The 24,953-nt window shown below is 36.7% G+C and overlaps 1 protein-coding gene across 1 annotated transcript in view; it reads left to right on the top strand.

The window, feature by feature from the left end:
- Positions 1-24,953, top strand: part of ABA3 (molybdenum cofactor sulfurase (LOS5) (ABA3)) — a 219,227-nt gene that overhangs the window by 111,584 nt on the left and 82,690 nt on the right. The window contains exons 13-15 of the mRNA XM_089811712.1: positions 20,011-20,088; positions 20,298-20,399; positions 24,305-24,404. Of these exons, the coding sequence (XP_089667838.1) occupies positions 20,011-20,088; positions 20,298-20,399; positions 24,305-24,404 (280 nt within the window). The remainder of the gene's footprint in view (positions 1-20,010; positions 20,089-20,297; positions 20,400-24,304; positions 24,405-24,953) is intronic.

Genomic DNA, 24,953 nt, shown 5'->3' with positions numbered 1-24,953 from the left:
TAAATTCAGTAGCTTTTTAAGACAGGGTCATCACACCCACCTGTCACGTGGGTGACTCGGGTTCGATCCCTGGCAACGACGCCAAATGTTTACCGCATAGATTAATTGATTAAATGCACACAGACAACGAACGAGAACAACAACAGCAGTACTCCATTTATTATTTGCATATGCCAAGAGATTACATACAGAGCATAAGGTAAGATGATTTACTGTGATCCCAGACGGGGTATAAATAATTTCTGCCGAACCTTCCTGAAGTGGTCCGTCGGCTACAAAACAATCCTAATCTACCCGTCGGTTACCAAATACAAAATCTCTGATGGCATAACCAAGTCGGCTACAGAATGCAAAATCTACCGACGACAAATATTAAATATAAATGCATGAGACAACTTAAGTGCATAAAAGTGGGATTTTTATTACATATTGCATACATCTACATGCAAAATACCTAATAAAAATCCGCTCCCAATAAATTAGAAGTCTTAGCATTAAATTAAATCAACTTTTTATATGCAATAATAGGTTTTAATGTGTTAAGTGGGTTTTTAATATGCATTTGCATATTTGAAACTTACTAAATCAATGTGAATTACAAATTCTAAGCCATTTACATATGTTTTTGCATTTATAAGTTTATTTTATACATATTAATGCATTTGAATCGGGTTTTTCTAACCCATTACATATACATCTTTTAAAATGGCTACTTAATGGACTTTTAAAGTTAAAATACATGTTTTAATAACATTTTTATGCACTAGGTGGTGATTTTGGACCCAGTTGCATGTGTATCTAATATTTAAAAACTCGTTTCATTTAGCATAAGCCAAAGTGGCATTTTTTGGCCCAACTACATGCATTTTAAAATTTGTTTTCATGTTTTAAAACACCACCAAGGTAAGGTGACAATTTTTTGCCCAATTGCATGTCTTTCAAAAACATGTAAATGCTCTCCAAAAGTGCGTTTCACAAGAAATCTTTAATAAAAAACACTAAGTCACAATTTTGGAGCACATTGCATGCATTATAATATATGCATTTGCACAAGGAAATCCCATTTTTAACTTGCAGCTTGCGTTTTGGAGGGTTATTGGGCACATTTTTTCACATGCAAATGGAACCAAAAATTGTATTTTTACTTCATAACAAGAGACTTTTTGGTCAAACACCCAAAAGTGGTGATTTTAAGCCCAAAAGCACATGTTTTAGGCTCTCAAAACTTCACTCTTTTGGGCTTTATCTAAAAACGGGTTTTCCAACTTTCAATGCTCATATCTTGAGCATTTCTTGACTGTTTTTGATGTTCTAAGGGTCATTTTTGCGTAAAGTCACATAAAGAACACATTGGCCTACTCAAAAATGGAGTTTGTTGAGTTTTTTCTTCATTTCTCAACCCATCTAGGGCACATTTTTGCTAAAAAATGCTCTACTTTTGAGCAATTTGCTCCATTAAAACAAGTAATTGGATCAAGGTAAGTTTGAAAGCATTTACTATGCTTCCTAGCTTGCATTTAAGTCTCTTAAATCACTTGATATGCTTTGGACACCATTTTCCAAATTCTTTGCATATGTTATTGATTTGGTCAAAGTTTGTTGCAAGTTTTGGGCAGTTAATCTCTCTATCTCCACATGTCCAAATTCGAATCTTGACTATCCCCAATGTTTGAAATCTTAAATCTATACAAGTCTTGTGATATTGGACAAATCTAAAATCCTAAATCTCTTGGATCTATTTCAGAATTGCTCAAGATTAGGAAAAAGGCTTGTTTTCTCATTTTTTGTGGAGTTGAGGTAAAATTCCTTTGTTATTTTCCTGAAGGCATTGATGTTTTTTTGCTTTGTTGTGTATGGAATTTTCATCATTTCAATTTTCATATTTGCATTTGTTTTGTATATGTCAATTTGGCTCTTCTATTGTTCCATCTACTTCTCCAAGTTGCATATGCAAGGTCCCATTTACTTGCATATGCAATCGAGTGTGAAATCCTATTCTTAAAAGAAAGGGAATCTCACTGTTTTCCTCATATGCAAATGCATAATAAAACCCCACCACCATGCATTCCATGAACCTCCACATGGTTGCCGTATGGTTGAAGTTTCTCCCACATGCTTGTCGGATACATAGTACGACTTACACCTATTTAAGCATGCTGTGTTTTCATTTCATTATACTTCACTCCTCACTTGCATATTTTTGAGGCATTTTGAGCTTAACCCATTTGTTCGTTCATTGTTCTCAATCATTTCATCCATTCTCCCTATCCGTACCTTCCCTAAAATCTTTGTTTTTACATCGAAAGGCTTACCATGGACCCCTCACATGACGATGTTCATACACTTTGGACCTTTCATGTCACAGTTGTCTAGGTACACCATTCGGCAATGTCAAGAAAAGTTACACCACCAAAAGGGAAAGAGACTACTATTCAATTGAATGACATTCTCAAGTCACTCAATCATCAATTCAAGTTGCTGGATGGGAATCTTGGTGCTCGGACCAACATGATGGAGATTGATTTGGACGTCTTGTGCGAGTATAAAGTCATCACGTCTATTGAGAAGTACCACGATTATGCACATATGATGACCAATAAAGAGCAAGTTCTACGAGGACTTGTAAAAGATGCAAAGGCAACAGTAGCCAAGATAACTAACCAAAAAAGCATGATCAAAGAGGCATTCAGAGGGCTATCATGCGAAATCATCACCAAAGATAATGAACTCAAGAATCAAAAAGCTGTTCTCACAGAGTTCGCAGAGGCCATCTGCTTATAGCTTGAAGTGGATGACTTCAACATCAGTGTGTTGGATACATTGGTAAGCTAGAAGTATTCATTAAAGAATCTGCAAAATCAAATGGAGATTTGTAACAAAGAGATATCTAGAGTAGCAAGCATACCCAGGAAGGTTACAATGATCTTGCAACACATCGGTGAACTAGATGTTGCAATTGTACCTAAGTCCTTGCGAAAGTTTGGAAAGCTGGTTGATACTATGTGAAAAAGTAAAATTAGATTTTCATATGCTCTAAGTAGAATAGTAGTAGAAAAACTACATGTAAAGAGCTTCTATGTTGTAAGTATAGGATAACATGTGCCTGTACAACCAACTCATGTAGTTAAGTTCCAATCGCATTAGGCATGCAACTTTGAATAAAGTCAAAGTAGTTAGTAGAGATAAGGTGGTTGAGGTTGTTCGACATTTTCCTCCACCTTTATCTCTCCTATTTTTTTATATAAAGGAGAGAGCTCATTGTAAATAATCATCTTTTGGCAAGGCGAGAAAATTTTGTCAATTTGTATTGTGTACTCTAAGACTTTGTGCTTGCATGTAAATTAGATTGCTATCAATAAAAGAGACAACTTGCTTTCAAACTCTGTGTTGATTCAAGGTGTTATCTGACGACATTTTCTGGATTTTGATTGCGAGTTTTGGGAGCTTTGATCAAGAGGGATTTGAATTTGATTGTGCAGACTTTGAGCTGCTTATTGCGTTCAGAGTCCATTTGAATTTTTAAAGACTTTGTGTTGTAGGAGGACAAATTGTAATTGATAGTAGTGGCTGCAATTTTTTAGAGTTGAAGACTTTGGGCTTCAATTGTAAGTGTTTTTATTAAATTTGAGAGTATCCAGTAAGAGACTTTGTGCCTTATTGTTTTTTTTAGTTGAATCTTCATTCGAGACAAGTGCAGGAGACTTTGGGTTTTTGTTTTTGTTTCACAAAATATAAAAAGTGAATTTTTGCCCCTGTTGTTGTTCTTATGTCAATTCCAGGGTCACCGGTATTATTGTAGCAATAAGGCACTTTTTGTTAAGTTGAAAAGTTAGAGTTCTATGCAAATCATTCTTGAAAAGAGAGGAATTGATCAAGAGAACCATCCTTTGTGTAATTTCAGTTAAGTTCCTATTGAAGCCACCTACAGTAAGAAAGTAGCCTCCCCTATTGCCGAGAGGAGAGAGAAAGCTCATGAAATGTTGCCTAAAGTAACAATTTTGTAAGTCTTAGTTAGTGATGTACAAATTTTGTAGCCAACAATACCCATATTCACAAGATCAAGGCCCTTGAACTGTTCTCACTATTGGTATATAGTTCTATTTTCTAATTATTTTGATATAACTATTTGGGAGATAGAAACCTTTTGGGGTATTATCCATCCCCAATAGTTCTTCACCATCATACACCCACTTTGGCGAATTAGGTGGCATTCGTGAATATCCTCTATAACATCAATAGTACTAGGTTCAGGGTTAAGAGTTTAACCATGTGTAATGTTTACATATACATGTGTATCCTATTTCCTCACCTTGTTTATGACTGTTTTCTGTTCTAGATAGATACTTTACTGAATGCTACTAACTCATATTTTTGGAACAATGATGCATAGAATTAAAACTATTTAGGTTTGGATGACGTCATAGGAACAACTAACTAGACTACACAAGAATGACTAAGCTGAGTTTTTTTTCGATATGAGACAATCCATCCCAAGTCTGAAAGTAACAATATGAGAACAACTTCGGAACTGTGGATGTGAGAGCATTCTTAATTAATTCTAGTCTTTTATAATCTACCATTATCAGTCACAGAAAGTTTCTAGTTTAAATGCAGCAGCTTCATTGTATCCACTATTATGACGGTTGTAACACAGCACTTATTCTTTTCAGCATCTGCTGTAATTATATGATAATGTAGATCGGGCATGTATGGCTTTATACACATATGTTCCTTAATATATGTATCTTCTTCTAAAGTGTAAAATATCCCACTCAATTGGATGACCCTATCAAGTATGGTTCTAGGAAACAAAACTTATCTATTTAGGAAAGAAAATACAAAGTAGAAGACTGAATTGTTTCTTTTTCAATCCTTCACTGACAAGCTGTGTTGTATAGAAACAGTTTGCTCATAGTTTTCACGTATGTATATATAGGTACTGGTATATGTTAGTTACAATTTCCAGAATATTTAAATCAGACCATAAGCCCCATCTAAAAGAATCATCACCTATAAGTGAAAAACAAAGTCTTTTGCATCAATACTGGCAAAACTACCGTACACATTCAGTTGGTATTCAAACATGGGACTGCAAATTCAGCCTTGAACTATAGGACAAAGTTACAAACTCAATAAAATGTGTGTCTTGATTTAAAATGCACAGAGATCTTTCAAGGTTCCATACGAAAGAAAATGGCTACAAGCTTAAAATTTGAACAGCTATCTTTTGTTTGAAACATGGGAACTAAACAGCTTGTCAGTTGTTTCACAATTCGGTTGGAATTGTTCAAAGACTTAGACACACATGTTTTTCGTTGTATTCTCCTTGAACATACCATCCAGCTGCATAGGATTTCAATGGATATCTAATGAAATCAATTTTAAAAGCATAATATCTACGTTCATAGAATTAAAACCACACATCAAAGATCTCTTTTTAGTCTCCTATACTAAGACTCAGCCATACTGCATTAATTAGAAATTTCAGATTTTAAACAATGGAGTACCCATATCAGATTTATTTGTTGTAATGAAAGAACGAGTTTTTCTCTTTTTTATTTTATTTCACATCTTCTTAAAGTTAACAAGTACCATCAGAAAGAATTATCCAGAATTTAAGGATGTTTCGCAAAGTTGTTTTTGCTCCTAAGCTGGGTTTGTTCAAAGTTCAAACAAATATGCTACAGTAGAAGAAAACCCAGTAAACCTCATAACTCTTCAAATTTCACTTTCTTCATAGTCTAGATTAAGTCCTTCATAACATTTTACTAACATCCTAAATTCTGGAAATAACAATGGTAAAAAATACTCGGGCTCTGTGCGCTTTCAAATTGTAGGGACAATCCTTGATAGGGTGCCCCATTACCTGACATATTTCACAAAATGCCTTCCTAGGGCAAGTGTTCTTCGTGTGTCCTTCCTTTTCACAGTCTGTACACCATTGTTTTTTTCCTTTATTTTTCTTGTCCTTGCTTCTTGTTATTTCCTTCATCATCCTCACCACGTCTTTTTCGTAATGCTTGGATGGTTTTAGATTTGTCCCCACTTTCTTCAGAACTCTCGCTCCTGCTTTCGTGCCTCCTTCCTATAGAAATTCTTCTTTCACTCTCTATATCCATCGTGCATGTACATACCTCAACAAATGATGATTGTGGGACAATTTTCATTTTCCTCTAGAGGGACATGGTTAACCCTTCAATAAACCACCTTTCTTTAGCCCATTTGTAGGTTTTTTATCCAATGTCCCTATCAACTCCTTTAGTCTCTTACTATATTGCTCTTACAGATACTATTTTCCCTTGTCTTGTGTTGTATATCTCCGTTATGATCTCATCATCATCTCGTAAGAGTTTTAATTCCTCCTAGAACGATGTGGCCTTCCTAGCCTCCAAGTCTGTGTACCAATCAATAGCCATACCCCGTAGAGTGGCAGGAAATGCCTTTAGCCATTCGTCTATGTCATTTTTTCCATTCGTCTGCCATATTGTTATGCAGGTTTTTTACGTCGTCTTGCAGCGTCTTCCGTTCCATCTCCTATAAACCTCAGAAATGTAGAGGCAGATGGCATTGTGCATTGCCCTTGCTTTTCTATGGCCATCCTTTTTCCGCTCCTTTGACTGTTCCCTCTTGTCGGGGTTGTGTTCCCTTCTACTGGGGGGGTTTCTTGGGTGCTTGATCTGTAGACTTCTCCTTCTCCCCCTAGCTTGTCCTCTCCATGACTAGAGCTTTGTTCTTGAGTATAATGGTGATCCCTACTTGCTAGGGTCTCAAGATTTCCACCCCACCTTCCTTCCCTGTCCTTTTGGGATTGCCAAATTGGCAATGCCCTTTATTGTATTTTCAATCAACTTCGCTTCAATTTGATTTGGATCTTGGGATTGATTAACAAGTTCTCTTAAGTAGCAATGTCTTTCTTCCTGTACCCTATTCCGTAGGAGTCGCCCCAAGGAAGTTTCCCCCTCGGCTTCTTCTCGTACTCGCCTTGGGTCCTTGTTTGGAAGTAGGGACTTGAATCATTTTATTGCTTGTTTGTCTTCCTTGAATTTTTTCTCCTGAAGTTCCCGTGTACTTCCAGTTAATTGTTGGAGCACATGTTGCCTTCTCTGCTCTCTTTGTACTTCGATACTTTCTTCCTGCATGTGTACCAAGTTTCTTACTAGCAACCAAGGAATTTGTCAAAGAAGGTTGTACATCGTTGGTGGCAGCAAAAGTTCATCCTATCGTGCTTTCTAGAATCGCTATCTCTCGAGCTTCCCTTTGCACGTATTGGTTGACAGGACTTCCTAGGCTACCACCAGATCTTGTGTCACCTGATCTTCCCTTGTGATTTCCTCCTCTTCTTCCTCACTGTTTGTTACTTGTATCTGTGGAAGGAATGGTCTACCCATTACTCCATTCTGTCTAATATATAACCTCCAGGATTGATCTTAGGCAATGATGCCAAAATCTAGAATGAATACTAACCAGAACAATAAAGCATGTATTCAAATATACTAGAATCAACAACGCATTCGATCAATATCATTTGTACCAAAGTTGGCGAGGGAAACTAGTATGTTTTATTGATCACCAAAAACAACAAGTACATCATTCAAGTTCCAATGTTCTTTATTAAAGGCTGGTTGGTTAGGAAGACCACTCAACACATCCCCTTGCTACCAAACTACCCAACCCCAAACTTACTATCTTTAATTACATCATTGTATTATTATGCCCTACAACATCTTCCTTTCTCATGCTAGAAAGGTAAACTACCTTGAGGTTAGAATCATCTATCACCTCATCGCCATCACCTAAAGCCTCATGTATCACATGCTCATAATTTACTGGCTGTCAGGAAAAATCAGAACTGTCCTTATCATCACAGAACCACTCCATTATCTTATTCTTACCCTTAGGCTTCATAGCACAATCATGTTTCTCATCGTAGAGCTCACTACAATAAAACCATAGTCTTCTTAGATGATTCAGAGTTTCTTGATGTAAAGGGGCTGGCATAGGATGCTTAGAATCAACTCTATCATCTTTCTTAGGGGTTGCTCTATCATATGATGATGTAGTGGGCTTTGAAGGAAACTTGCTTCATGGTGTAGATGACTCAAGATTCCTTGCCTTTTTTATTGCCTCCTACAAGTTAGGTGGACCCAAGGCCCTAACCCGCACTCCAAGCGGCTCAACTAAGTCCTCAATGAAAAACACGAGTTGCCTCTTCTCAGAAATATCATATACTATCACGAAGAGGCCTCAAGGCCACCTGTCTATCTCAACTGTGCTAGATCTCTGATGTTAGCTCAGGGTCCTTCCTATCAAACTACTCAAGGAACCTGTCGACAAACTCCTGATAGGAGATTATCTGATCGTGTAATATTCTTGACTAATATTCAACAAGAAGTTATGAAACTGTACCTGGGAAATTTCGTCAAACAGTTGTCCTTCAAATCCCCTATGCTTCATTCACCAAAGGTTCTATATAGTTCCAAAACCATAGTTAAAATTTTATGCACTAGGTGGGCTGCGTTTAAGCAGTAATCAGTTATACAATCCAACATGAAAGTTCAGACTGATTTTGATAGCCAAGATTTATATCAAGCCAAATAACAGTGAATAATTAAACCATCTTGATTCTGAATATAACAATAACATTGCAAATGGAAAGACTAAATTTATGTAGGAAGGCAAGTATGACAGACCCAATTAATTGAACACCCCCTTTAAACTAGTTGGGTGCCAAGTTTCTGGTCTGCTAGCTTCAGTCACGTTGGCGGTTCTTATTCCAACTGCTCCCAGTATGCGGTGTGTGGGGGGGGGGAGAAGAAGATCGACATCCAGTGATGAAGGAACGTCTTAATGTAACCCATGTTGTCTGGAAACACTGCCTTTCACATGCATTAAGCTGGCCCGGTTATGTGAAGTCTGAACCACGAATAGCTCCTGCCTGCTGACGGTTAAACTGGTGTCTACACAATCAAACAAACCCCGCCTGTCGTTGTTCTTTGACCCAATTGGGAGGCCTTTCTCACACCGCTGTTAAGATCTGTCCACTGCCGGCAATGCTTTAACTCCAAATCAAGGAGCTATTTGCATATTTACCTTATCAAACTCAACGTCTAGTTTCCACTAACTCACTTCCACGACTGTAGAAACGGATTGCAAGATGTGAAGAATGGAAATGTCCAACTTGAGTATACTGGCAAGATTGAGACTCTCCCACAAACTGATGCTCATCCAACAAACTTCTGATAACTTGAATCTAGATTTCAGATAAGAAGACTGGGGCTATGTCCAGCTTCTAACTCCCAAGGGTTTTTGTCCTCGAGATAACTTAGTCACATTTAAGCAACCAATACTCCGGATATCAAGTTCAAAAATTCTTGTGTGTACCAATCCCAATGCAAGCTCTCCTTTTTTAACCTCGAAGTGAGGGAAAAACAATGAAGCAAGGAATGTGGGATCAAACACAATTTTCGTCCTGTAGTCACTTAAGTCACTTTATAAAGTAAATATTTTAATAACATAAAGTGACTTTATCCACACACTTTAATAAAATATTGAAGTATATAAAATAAACTTCCGATGTGATTGATAGGCATCTTGTTAGCTAATGCTGTTAATCTATCTAGATGTGGAGATAGATTAACCTGGCGCCAAAACTCTAGAACTGAGAAGGGGACATGACAAATCGTGATGTAGTGAAATAAGCCCATGGTATCACCAATTATGAGCTACACTATCCAAATGCAACACAACAAAGTAGATGGCATCCTCCTTAGTCATGGGATGCAATGCTAGATAAGTATGAGGCTTATGAGCCCAAGCTCGTGTTGTAACCTTGCCATTGCCATCAAAGTGGGCCAATGTCATTTTTTTGGTTGCCTCTCCCAAATAAGTTTGTCTTAGCCTCTATCTCTCAAGTTAAGCCTAGGTCTAGTGTGCTCTTGCTTCTATGTAAGAAATTTTTCAACTTTCAGATTCTGCTTAATGGCTTGTGAAAAAGCATCACCCTCAGCATAGCGAGCAACGACATCATTAACAAATGGCGTAGCCTCAATCTTAGTACTAGCCACGTCAACCTCAGGTCTCTGGAAAGTAGGCTGATATGGCCTATCATAAGCACTTCTATGTCTGAACCTGTCAATCCTGTCATTAACTCTAATTTGGTCCTCAACTCTAATCTTATCCTCAACTCTCAACCTGTCATTTGCTCTGGACCTATATGAACTGACAAAATCACTACTAGTACCTCTCTCCCTACTTCGACCTCTAGGGACTGCAATACTCTCCAATGTATCAGATAGCTGTTGCAGTATATTGACAACATGGTGTTGACCATGTGCAAGGTCTCTCAATGTCTTCCGAACCTTCTTAAGCATCCCTGTAACCTATACTACTCAAACCTCCAGAACTGCTAGGATCCCTATCATCTATGCTGACAAATTGTATATCAGGCTCTCCATTATTAGGTAGAGAATTGCGACCTTTGTGGGTGTAGTGCTTACTAGGTATGAATCTTTGTGCCATGTTAAACCCTAATTGCCTACAGGCTGGCAGGAAACCGCTTTGATAGCACTGTAAGAGCCTTGATAGCTCGTACTCTATAGCAATGCTAAAAATGTGTGTTTTTTTTGGAATGTTTAGTGTCAATATATGACACAGTGTGTCGTCGGTAAATATTGTGTAGCCAATAGGTTGATGTCGTTGGTAATTTTTATGTAGTCGACGGGCTCCTTTGGGAAGGTTCTTCGGGATGGTATATGTACAACTTTGGATCATGATTGTAATCATCATTGGAAGCATTATGTAATCCCTTTGGCATATGCAAATAATAAAAGGAGTACTGCTGTTGCATGTTCTTGTTTATTGTCTTTATGCATTAATCTATTTATCCCATACGGTAAACATTTGGTGCCATTGCCCAACGGACCTAGAACGAAGGCAGAGGAATGAAGACTAATGCTGAATCAACTTAACAAGGATAGAAATAAGATAAAGGGAAAAGATGGAATATGCACTACACAAGAAATTTTAATTTTGGCACAACAGGCTGAGCGTAGACAGAGGTTTACCAAAACACCGACAAATTGTTGGAAGAGACACGACAATGGTTGGATTTGGTGGAAGAAACAAGGGAGGAATTTTTGAACCTGTATACGCCGAGGCAAGAGAATCCAGATGGAAGGGAATTAACTCGCACAGCTCGGAATGCCGAGGGAGCACAAGCATGGAGTGAACTTTTCGTCCGTGATACACTTCCGGAACGGACAACTTCACTTAATGAAGACCATTCTTCACCAAAGAATGCAGTTGTTGGAAATAAGACGATTGTTCGAAATAGCGCCAGTGTTGGAGTGCAGAGCGCCGACGTAGGAGTGCAGAGCAAAGGTGTCAGAATGCAAAGCACCGGGGTCGGAGTACAGAGCGCTAGTGTCAGAGTGCAAAGTGTCGGGGTTGGAATACAGAGCACCAGTGTCAGAGTGCAGAATAGCGCCGGTGTTGCAGTGCTGAACAGTGTCGGTGGAGCAGTACTGAACAACGCCCGTACACAAAATCAAGTAATAATGGCAGGACCAAAGGAAAAATTGCCAAAATTTGATGGTGATGGAATGACCGATCCAATCCGACACTGTAAGACATGCGAAACAATCTGGATGGCAAATGGCATAATTGACACAGATGAATGGGTTCGACAATTTCTGGCAACCCTAAGAGGTGTAGCAATTGATTGGTTTGCCAACACGGATCTCCAAAAATTAACTAATTAGGCGGGAGTTAAAAAGGAGTTTATCAGTGAATTTCAATTGTTGTGCGACGACAATGAGATTGTAGCAGAAATATACAACACAAAGCAAAGGAAAAATGAAATAGTCTGTGTATATGCTAGGAAACTTAAAGAATTAATAAATAAAATAGAAAGCAAGCTGGCAGATGGGCTGGAAAAGAGATGGTTCATTGAAGGACTACGCCCGAAGTTAAGGAAGAAAATGAAGATCGTGCCGGGATCATTATACACTGAAGCATACAATCTGGCGATGAACTTAGAAAGTGAGCAGAAAACAAAAAAGAAAAAAAGTAGCTCATCCGACTCAGATGACGCGTCTTTGGAAGAAGATAGCAGTGATGACGAAAAGGGCAGCAAGAAGGTCCGAGCTCTCCAGAAGGATATGATCAAAATGATGAAGGGATATAAAAATATGCAGAAAGAGACGAAGGGAAGCGAGCTATGTGCATCGAATGCAAGACAAAAGGTCACATAAAGGGATCCTGTCCGAAGAACTAGTTCTGTGAGATCTGCCAAATTATGGGACATTCCACAAAGGAATGGCCATTCAATATGAAGACAAGAGGGCATTAACAAGTGCTCCTGACATAGGCAGCTTCCACATTAGGAGGGAACGGAAACACAAACAATAATGGTGCCACTTCGGGTGGGTACAAAAATAATAATAGACGGCAAAACAACAATACCAACAATAATAATGGGGGCCGCATCCGAATTCAGTACAATGCGAACGGCTGCCCCATGGTTCAATGCCAAGCATGCAATTTATGGGGCCACTTTGCACGAAACTGTACATCATCAAATACACCAAAGTTGTTATGTCGATGGTGTGGTCCTGGAGATCATGAAGATGCCAAGTGCTCGAAATCAGGAGTGAATCTGATCAGCATCGGCGCGGACGAAGAAGTCTTGGCAATCACCCATAAACAAGCAAAACTGTACCCTAACCCGATGGAAGAAAAGAAGAGATTGGAAGAAGCACAAGCGGAAATTGAGAAAGCAACTGGTACCTCAACGAGGAACTACTGGTACCTCAACGAGGAACTGCGCTGAGCAAAACATAACAAGGCAGGTGATGCAAATGGAAGTCCCGATCAAATTAAGTGACCTTCTCACAATGCCTCAGTTACAGATGACCATTCTGAATATGACACCGTTTCCGAAAGCGACGAAGGAAATAGGAAGGGACAGTAGTGGAATGATGGCAACAGACCCAATGCTACTAGCACTCACAACGAGAAGGCATCCGACAATAGTGGAATGATGGCAACAAACCCAATGCTACTAGCACTCACAACGAGAAGGCATCCGACAATAGTGGAGATAGGCATTTTGGGAATTGTTTTGATAGACACAATGTTGGACGCATGGTCAGGCGTGAATGTGTTAGCAGAAGATGTATGGAAAAAATTAGGACAACCTACGCTGTGGCAACCAACCTTCTAGTTGCTCACGATAGACTAGTACGGGATCAAACCGTTGGGAATCCTGATGGCACAACCAGTGACTATTGAAACACAGCTGTTCTTGCTCGACTTTTTTGTCATCCCATTGAAGAGGAGAGGATATGACGCCATTTTGGGCCGGGGATGGCTTGTACAAGCAAGGGTTAAGCATGACTGGAAGAAGAATACACTATTAATGGAAAGCAGGGGACGAAAATGATAGGCAAGGAGGCAGCGTCATCGGATTTCGAAGGCGAAGGTGGAGGGGATGACAAGGGGAAGAAGAGAATGGAACTTGATGAAGAGGGAGTATTGAGACTGGAAGGAGGGTCGAATGAGGACGACCTAGATTCGGTGAATGGACTATTTCATTGGTAGATGGAGGATTACGAACTCTTCCTGAGCTGCAACATGTTGGGTGTTGAAGAAGAAAAAGGAAGAAACGAGTTCCCGGAGGAATATAGTGAACTAAAGGAAGGAGAAGCACAGGTGGATGAAACACCAGCCCATACGTTTAGTGAAGATAAGCCGATAAAATATGAAGAGGCCACAGTACAAACCATGAACCTCGGAGATAATATTGAACCAAAAAACATATTGGTGGGAGAAGAGAGAGCTTTGACCCATGTCGAAAAGAGAAGAATACAACTTACGGTTGGAAATTTGCAGGAAGAGACCTAGAGGTGCACCATATGGCAAGCACAGGGCAAGGGAAAAATACCGTTTAGATTGGAGGCTTTGTACGGACAAGGAGCTACCACCGCACAACCTTCTGGAAGCAAGCAAGGAAGTACTGTACAGCTTAGACAAAGCAACTATATGGATACGGGAAAGGACTGTACGAACTAGCTAGGGTACCGTATGATATCGTATGAACAAGAGTACAACATCACCGTATGATACATGAACAAAACCATACGGCCACAGAGGGGTATGCACATTGCCAGACAACACTATACGGTCAAACAAGGTAACTGTACGAACGACCATAAGAACTACCATACGGATTGAAGGCACTGTACGGACAAGGAGCCACCATCGTATGGCCATGTAAATGCCTACTGTACATACATGAGAAGTACCGTACGACCAAAGAGGTGTATCGTATGACCATGGCTGGGAAAGTTGCAGAAAAAGTAATAGCACTGTACAGCCGTACAACCAGATTGCTTGGAGGTTGGGTTGCTATACAATGAAGGAGAAAGACTGTATGGCTTACTTGTATGGACATCGGTAGCAAGAGAACCATACCGTATGGTAGCAACAATTGGAGTGGGGAGGTTGTACGATAGCAGGAAGACGGTACAGCTATGGCAGAAGCAATCCATTGTGTAGCTGTACATTGGCAGCGAGGTTGTAACATAACAAAGAGAGACCACCGTATAGACATAGTAGAAGGGTGAAAGGAGGTTTTAAAAAAAAAAAAAAAAAAACAGACGATAGATTGAAATAGTTCGGAATGAGTAATGCATGATGCCAAAGGGAAGAGAAAGATAGAATCAGGTAGTAAAACATAAGCAATTGTTAGAAAGAGTGTCGAATCGAAATAAAATGACAAAAATGGTGTGTTCCATGGACTTTTGTGTGGGTTTGAGAGTGCTAATTTGGTCTTGGTGGCAGACCCCGCTGGGGTTAGTCAATTCAGCTATCAGTACTGGGAAGTGTGACTAGTTGATGAGACCTGAAGTTGCTGCAGGCATAGTGTGCTAGAGGTGGAAAGATCAACGGAGCAAGCCTTTCGAGAGGGGTGATAAGCTTTAAGGCACTTGGAGTAGGTGTTGGACGTGAAGCTATCTTGGTGGATGCATAGAGAGCTTGGGAGAAGTTGCTCATCTAGTTGAAGGCAGTATAGCGACACTTGGCTCAGGGTACCCAAGAGTTGGAAGCAGAGAAAGCAGCACGGGTGGCTATCAAGGTCAGCTTGATTAAGGAGATAGAATTGTGTTAGTAGAGGCTATAGATGCAACCTGGTTTGGAGACTAGTTTGATGCAGGCGTGGGACGAATGTGAAAGTGGTGTGACAAAAATAGATCTATTTTGTTGTAGTTAGTCAGTTAATGTATTTCGTTTTATTAATCTGTCTCAGATATTTTGTAATTGTCGTCTGGAGATGACTTTTTCTTTTGGGGGGATGTCATCGGGAAATAGTGTAGCCGACAGGTTGATGTCATCGGTAATTGTTATGTAGCCGACGGGCCCCTTCGAGAAGGTTCTTCAGGATGGTATATGTACAACTTTGGATCATGGTTGTAATCATCATTGGAAGCATTATGTAATCCCTTTGGCATATGCGAATAATCAAAGGAGTACTGCTGTTGCATGTTTTTGTTTATTGTTTGTATGCATTAATCTATTTACTCCATATGGTAAACACAGTGCAGGGCTGATTGAACCCTTGATGGAGGTGACCAAACTCCCAACAAATAACGAAACAATGGAAACACAACACACAGTACGAGATCCGATAGTAAACTAACTCTTTTATCCATAAAAAACTAATTACATGCGATGTGTTGGATTGTAAGGCCTTCTTGATTACGACCAGTTACATAAGCAATTACAGTAACAGTTTATCAATATCTCACAATATCCAACCAACCCTAGCTAGCCTAGATATGTAACAACACAACAATTTGGTATAAACACCAAGAAAATTCTGAACTTGTGCTCACAAGCCACCAAGCAACCTTCTTGTTTCCCAAACCCACACTTTGCTACTAGCTTTTCTAAACTTCACTCCTCTCTACTACTTCTCTTTAGTTGACTTCCAACTTGGTCCCCTTCACTGCTTACAACACTACCCAACCCTTCCTTTTATACTTGCACAACCACAAGTCGGCTTTTTACAATTAGAATCACCTAGAACCCAAATAAACACAATATGCCTTAGTTGGCTTACAACAATCATTGAATGCACATAGGAGAAAGAACCAAGACCTTAAATAGGTCCTTACACATCCCACGATCGGTCCATGTCACGAACATGCACAACACTAATTAAATGCACCAGTTGGCCGATCAAATCTCCCAAGAACACCAAGCAACAACAACCACCGAGCACGCCAAGTATGCATCGAGCATACTGAGCAAGCACGTCCATCGAGCTCCCTATTCACTGAGCACAAGTTCCACTGAGCAGGTTATTAACTGAGCACCAACATGATCACCAAATTCCTTCAGTCTCCAAGTTCCTTGTGTGAAACTACAACCGAGAACTACACTAGTAGTGATCGAGCATCACCTCCTTTTAACCGAGTTCACCAACTCCAAGGTTAAAAGCCAATCCAACATATAGGATTGCCAACTAGTCTAGGATGCTCCTGCATCAATATATATGTTATTTTGTGTTTTCAAATATATATAAATGCTGAAATGAACAAGTAACAACTACTAACAAATGCCAATATCAAACTAATGATTTTTAATTATAGAGTTTGCAAATTATTACAACAATTCTCATGTACAAGTAATTAAATATGGAACCTGATTGTATATCTGATGTAGAAATCAGGTTGCAAGAGATTGAATGTAATTTCCACACCCTCAAAATGTAGCTAACAGGCAAGGTAGGCGTTGGAAAACTTGCAGCAGATTCTCCTAAAAAATCCATGCCCAAGCAATAATTCCCCAGCATGTTGCTAGCAGATGCAACTGAGGGATTTTCAAACCCAAACGCAGTCTGTAGTTATGCAGACGCTGCCCTTTCAAAATCCACAGCCTTGCTAGGAAACTGGCTGACCAGATAAATATACATATTTGCAGACTTCAAACACCCAACAACAACTATCAATGGCCTTCAAAGCAACAATATACTTCCACATAAATAAAGGCAATACTTGGCGTCTCAACCCTGATCGAACAGCAGCAAAATAATGGAAAATTCAGTATAAAGCGACACCAAATATTGAATCCAAGTAAGCAGAATTAATCTCAGTAAATCAGAATAATTTACCATGTCTTCCTATGGCTCAAAGTGCAAACAAGAAGATGAATCAGTCCTCACAAATCCATGATGAAACCCTCAACAAAATACACCAAAATGAAGAAAATACAAATTGTCATAGAATAGGTTGATCATCTCCAGAAGGCCTCTTTATAATTACAAAATGAACTTGGCTTCGTCCTCACACTTTTCATTACAGATGCTTCTCTCACACACTTTCAAGTTATAACATTATAATGATAAAGTTATTTATTAAGATAGTCTTAATAAACAACTCATTATATGAAGCTCCATTAATTGACCCGATCAAACACTGAAGACGCCAATTGCCATGTGCCTCCACTGCACTACTAAAAATAGTAATTGCCCAAAATTGACTTCCTATAAATAGCAAGTCAATCAACATAGACCCTCAAATCTAACGGCCAGCTCTTGAGGGTCATAGTGATGAATTGACCTTGCCTAGCTACAGGAACTTGCTAAAATAGGGATATTGCAAAAAGTCTTTTGTATTTTACAAGGTATCTATCCACTTATACCTTTGTTCACATTTAAAGCCCTTTTATATTAGTCGGCTCATATTCTAAGGTATGCCAAATATATTTGTTTGTACAATTGGGCTAAGAATACTTCAAAAATTGTACTGTTTTATAATTATTCCTAATTTTTTTTTATAAATTTTAAATTTAGAGTTTTATGTTGTTTTATTTATGTTTTGAAATACTTACATATAACTTGACCATGGAAAAATTGTAATGTTTTATTTAAAATTTATTACTTGCTTTTTATATATATGTTCCGATTTATATTATTTTGTTGTTTATTTTAATGTTGAGTATTTTTAGTTAAGAATTCTAGAATATTTTGACAGGAAACATTCATTTCGAATAATTTTATATGTTTGTTGACTAAGGAGATAAATAAATGAAAGAATAAATAAAAATTCGAATTACAACAAAAAGTAATGAATATTTAAAAAGAAACTTAAATAAATATCTAAGTAACACCATAGAGACCAATATATGTCATCAAAGGGCAATTAAGTAAATGTCGTCTAAGAACAATTAAATGATGTATAATAGTAAAAGACACAATGTAATGTCCCCACTATTAGGGTTAGTTTGGGAAAAAAGTTAGAATCATGGTAATAATAACATAACTACACTATTCTACCCTCTATCTTAAACCCCAATCTTAAGGACGTCTCCAAATCGAGCTTCCTAGCTCATAACTACCTCACCGTCTTCTCGGTAGCGCACCACTTAAGATTCTTCTTGGACGGACATCCTGTATCCAAGGCCATTCACATATGCCTATGTTGACATCATCAAAATATTTTGGCAAATGGAGATTATCCATTGATTCTTTGCCATGATGGTCAGATGGAGATCTTAACATCTCACATACCCCATGCTTCGGGTCTCATTAATCTCCATGGTGTTAACACCATGAGCTAATGCAATATTATCCACAAGTATGATTCATTAGTATAAACATTTTCATTAACATAATTAAACATATATAATCTATAAACATAACTTTCTTACCTTCTTATGTTCTTGGTCCATGTGGCTCTATCCTTAGTAGACCCTTTAATGAATTATTCCTTCTAGATTATTTCAACTCTCTTCCTTTTCTAATTATAAGGAAAGGATAAAATATACTTTTTAATTTCTTCTTTTCCAAGTCGCAACCTTTCATAATACAAATCCTTTGAAAAGTCACAACACTCCATAGTTATAATCCTTTCGAAAAGTCACAACACTTCATAACTAAAATCTTTTGGAAAAGCCCCAATACTTTATAATCACAATATTTTTGAAGAGTCTCAACTATTCATAATTATGACCCTTTCGAAGGTTCACATCCTTTCAATATCATTGATACCTTTTCAGAAAGTCACCTCCTTATTTTCTTCATATTATTTTCCTCTTCCATTTTTCTTTTTGAACTCCTATCTTCTCCTCTTCTTTTTTCTTCTCTCTAAAATAAACTCTCCTCCCTTTTATATCTTAATTTTAAAGAGTCATGTCTGTTTGTTAAATATCTCTTGACTTTTCATTAGATTTAGTTAATTTATATTATTTATTTACTTACTTATTTGTGTTTATTATTATTTGTTATTAAATTCTATTTAGAAAGTTAACATACTTTCTACAATATTGTCTCTTGTATTTAGTTTTATTTTTTTATTTACTCATTGAAATTTTATTATTTTTTAATTATAAAAATATCATACTAAATATTATTTCATTGATAATATAGATTAAATAATGATTATTTACTATTTTTTATATTTTAGTATTAGTTTTAATACAACTTTATTATCATTATTTATTTAATAACATTTTATTGTCTAATTATTATTAAAATTCTATCTTAAAATGGGGATATGACATACATTAACACATTTATCAAATAATTTATATCTAATTATATAAGAATTGTAAAGGTTAGCATCTAGAGGGTTGTGACACTTTTAGACCAGTTTTTGTCTATAGGGAACTTCCCCTTCTAATTGGAAGAGTGAGTATTGCATTCTGACAAGATTCATCATTTTTTCAAAGTATAATGGAGATGACTGAATTTAAGATTGTATTTTTAAAATGATGTTTGTCAAACCTACTGGTAGCTGCCTTGTTCTGTAGAAATTAGTTCCTATTTTCAAATTCAGATTATTTTTGTAATCTTAGATTGTAACAATTAATATTGAATGGTTTTGATTTGATTTTATTATTTTCCTTCCTGTCTAAGGATGTTTAGGTTAGACAATATGAAAGTTTAAAATGATGAAGATATTTATTTATTGACTAAAATAAGTGTTTCATATTATTCCTCTTCATTAGACAGGATGTTTTTGTAACCCCGGCGCTTGTTCAAAGTACTTGGAGTTGACTAACATAGATATGCAATCTAACTTTGAGGTATGATAGTCAAATCAATTATTGTTAAGTAATGCTTGCATGGTTTGTCAACTTTTAATTATTTTACTTTAAATTTTTTGTACAATATAGTTTTTAATTCATCGTGAAATAAGAAATTGGCATCAATGAATCATGCATAATTCTTTATCTAAATTTCATCAGTATGGTATTTCTCGAATGATGGTACTGACTGATTATTTCTGTTTTAGTCTGGACATGTGTGTTGGGATGATAATGACATTATAAGTGGAAGGCCTTCTGGAGCTATCAGGGTATCCTTTGGTTACATGTCTACTTTTGAAGAGGCAAAGGTTGGTAATTACTCTTAATATGTCTCTCAACCTTTATTCAGCACAGAATGTAACGTTTGGTGCTTCTGCTTTGGCTGGTTCTTCTATTTGTATGTTCAGTCCCATAAACCTTGTTGGTTTTTTGTGGACATTAATATTATTATCTTAGCTTATCTTAGTGATGTGAACAACTTTCTTGGCTGCTTGGTAACATAAAAAATGGCAATATCAAAATGAATTTGATGCTATTACTATGTAAATGTAGTTACCGTGCTTGCTTGTCCAAGGTTACATACAACTAATAAAAGTAAAGAACAGATGTGAAATAATTCACTAAGTTCAAAATAGTCTTGAAGGTTAAGGTCTGAAATTATTCAGATTGAGTTGACATTGAAGGAGAAGTCCTAGAGAAATGATATACAAGTGATATTCTGCTTAACAACGTTTCTCTGAGTTTCTGAAATTTGGGGACATGGGGACACCATGGGAGACTATATATATATATATATATATTACCATAAATTACACAAATATCAGAATTGAGGATACACTAAACAACAAATAAGTAAACAACTAAACAATGCTAATTGTCAAATCATAAATGTTATCATGTGAATACCAGAGTAGTAGTAAATTTTCTCAACCACCATTGGCTGTGCTATACAATTCTCATTGTATACATAGTTGAAGACTGCATGTATGAACAACTATATCTATTGCATATCTGATGAATGAGGAATAGAATGGCATGGCTTTGTGGAAATATTTTTTAGGAATGATTAATATATTTTGTACTCTGGAAACATTAGGAATATACAGACTGAAATATATCTTCTATCCTGCCAATCAATGATCACATTTTTCTGCATCTACCTCTCCTCCACAAAGTGTAATTGCAACCTTTTCGTTAGCATTTAGTGGAGGTGTCTTTGCTAGATTTAATTAGGCATGTGATTTCTCTTCTTCTACAGAGTGCACTTTTCCCATGCTCTTGGATTTTGCTTTTAATATTTTGATGATAATATTTTTTAATGTTATGATTTCCGTAATCCATGCCAATGTCATCTAGATGCTTCTGGATTTGATTGTGTGATTCTTTTAGAATAGACGTTTTGGATTACACTCCGTGTTTGATGGTTCACTGTAATCCGAAACATTGATTTCTAAAATAATCACAGGATCAAATCCAGATCAACTGAATGATGCAGAAAGTTCTTACCCAATCTTCCAACTTTCATAATTTTTTCCTTTTATTATGTAGGCATTTCGTCAAACAGTTTGCTTTCAATATTATTATGACGGAATATCATAATGAATCATCACATATATATTTTAGAACAATTCCAAGGATTACCAACAAACTTCTTTTCTAATTGCTGAACAATAAAAGTGCTAGATAAGATTGATAAACGTGGAAGTTGAGTTTATAACTTGTTACATTCAGAAATTCCTTAGAAAATTGATAGTGCTAAACAAAATAAAAATATTAATCAACTCAAAGTGCTAAGTGAACAATCTAATGAGCATTCCCTAATCCAATCAGTATTCTTTTATACTATTGTTCCACTTCAAGAACTGTGATATGGAAGCCTCATTATGGTGGTGCCTCCTTGGAACGATGAGCTTGCTTTGCATGGGGAAAGGATTTGAAACCTTTAAAAAAACAAATCGATTCTCTTGCTACCTTTGGTAGGTGTATAGCCTCCTTATGCAACTCTGAATGGTATAGTTGAGGTAAATGCAGTTTAAATAATTTTTTTGAATTTCTATTTGTTTGTTTCACTGCACACAGAACACTATGATTTCAGAGTTTTGTTCTCCATTTGCAGACACAATACATGCAAATTTATTATTTGCTTGAAAATTCAAATAAATTTGTTACTTGTAATTCTCAGAACATGTAAACTGCAACTTAGCTCTAAACCTTTGTTTCTCCATTTAATTGCATCTATGAATCCTACTTGAATCCACCTTTAATTTGACTAGGAAGAAATCACTTCTCCATAGCCAAATAGCCGTAGGGTTTTAATCGTAGGGTTTCAGTCAAATAATGATGTCCAAACACCTCAGTGAGAAAATATGAAGATGACCAAAGATTTTATTCCCCCTTTAACTCTTGTTTTATATCCCACCTACGAACTTTTGAGAAATTTTATTTATAAATTTCATGGAGTGACCCTTTATATTTTAAATCCACTTTATATGGTCATCTATGAAATAAAGTAATTAATTAAACTCAAGTTGTCTGCAAAATAATAACGTAAGACAACTTAAATTTAACTAATTAAAAATATCTCTACTAAGCCTTGAACTAGCCTATGGGAATGAAATAGGTTAAGGGGTTGTTTCAGCACACCCAGGGCAAACAAGGGGACATTATATTGCCAATGTGCACAACTTATTCACAAGAATCTCCATTATGCTCTCCAATGTCTCCACTGGCTCAACTATGCTTAATACATCAACTTTTAGCCTGTGAAACCTTGCTTCCCTATCATGAGATTCTACATCTCTTTGGGCTCAAGCTCTCTTTGAAAATGTAGAAATTCTTTCCCACTTGACTCATTGGCACGGTCCAGCACAATTAATCACAATAAATTCTCAACCATGAATACACCTACTATAATACCTCCTGGTCTTTAAAATAAGATGTATATTCCATCCTATAGTTTGCCATTAAAATTTAATAAGGGGAATGAAATGCTGCAACATTCAACTAGGTAATTGAGCAATAAGGAACAAGAATTGGCAACACAAGGTTTTTTCTTGGAGAACCCAAATTTTTAGAGAAAACATGAGTACGAGTGAGGTAAAATAGCCTTATCATTCACTATCTCCAATCCAGTCATAATCTTTGGACATTTGTGCATAAAACAAACACAAATAAAGAATACTTTGCCTGTAACATCAGTCACTAGCTCAATGTAGAACATGTCTATTTTTGGTCTTACAAGCCTACACAAATATGATAAATGATGCTAGGAAGTTGTGAAGTGTAGAAATCAAAATGCCACAGATAATTTATATCACTCTAGCAGTTTCACACAAACGCTAAAAGTTTGTATGTTTTCGAATTAGAAACATTTCCCTCCTCTATCAAAAGTATTCTTTAAGTTGCACTCCATTTTATTGTGGAGTTGTTGTGAAACAGACACCTTTTCTGATATTTTAACAGATCATGATGCTTTGTGCAACAGTTTATTCTTTGTCTTAAAGGAAGTGATATCTACAAGGTTACTAAGATGTAGGAATATATTTATTAAGGTAACGAGTTAACAACAATGCCTACATATTACCACAAATGCAAACTTTGTTTGCTTTAGTACATAATAATTCTGCTTACTTTATTGCCTCAAATATGATGTTCCTTATCTAACATAAATCATAGCGATCAATTGCTACAAACAGTCAGATATACACTCATGCTTGTTGATTTTTCCAATGGAATGAGCTTGTAATGGATATTTATTTAAATTGATTTTTCTGCTTATTCAATTATCTTTGCCTATAATGTGAAAAGGATTTGGTGAACAAATGCTTTATGTACCAAGGAAACATTGTCAAATAAGAATGGAATATCTTGAATGATGTAGTAAGTGAGCTACTTGCATTATATCATATTGAGTTTTGAAGTTCATAATACTTAATGCTATTAGTTGTACTGTTGTAGTGATAAGGATAAAATTTGCTATTGTGTAATAGAAAAATTGTTCTATATTCTGCAATCTAAGGTGGGTTTCTGTTACATCTTTGATTGAGAGAATGCTTGTTGTGCATACCTTAAAGGCTTAAGTGATCTAACCATCTTTGCAATCAGATCAAAGAGAGAGTTTGTATACCTCATTCTATTCATCTGTAGATATTATTGAATGGATCTCCCTTGCTATTGGGTCTTAAAACACAATGTGAATGGTTTTTATGTGCAGGCACTTACTAGCTTCATTGATGAGTTCTTTGTTTCAAAAACACCCTCCTTTGAAATTGGACAAATGACGAAGGGCTCAACAGTACCAACTTTGTCCAAAGGTAATGAATGTGGAAATAATATTAATATCTTTTTACATATCTAAAGGAATTGAAACATTTACTGAAGCTAAGTTGATTAATTTTTTCCATACATATCCTTCTATATATTTTGGTTGAGGGCTATATATCATCGCGAGAATGAGTTATTGATTTACAAGAAAAGGAAATAATATCATTCTTCTTATGCTGTGTGAAAAATCCTATTGTAGTCACTGATTATTAATCTCCTATTGTAAACGATTATTAATCCGCTGAAAATAAATTCCCAGCTAATATTGAAAAATAACACAATTGCAACTTCACCAATAAAATACTACGGAAAGAAATTCACAACACAAAGAACACAATATTTTCGGACAAATTGTCCCTGGAAAAACCCCTAAGGGAAAACCAGTTCTACAGATGAGGAATTATATTAATTTCAGCAAATCAAGTGATACAAAATTCCTTGCCTCTCAGTAGTAGAACTTAGACAACCTCCTAGTTTCTCTTGCTGATATTCCTTCGCTGTTATCCCCAATGCTATCACTGCGCCCTTGCTAACACTGC

Source organism: Cupressus sempervirens, chromosome 11 (genome assembly GCF_028749045.1).
Source record: "Cupressus sempervirens isolate cs-2001-9-10 chromosome 11, ASM2874904v1, whole genome shotgun sequence".
Classification (NCBI taxonomy): Eukaryota; Viridiplantae; Streptophyta; class Pinopsida; order Cupressales; family Cupressaceae; genus Cupressus; species Cupressus sempervirens.
Note: the sequence above shows the minus strand (reverse complement) of the source record. Positions and strands in the feature narration are given on the sequence as shown.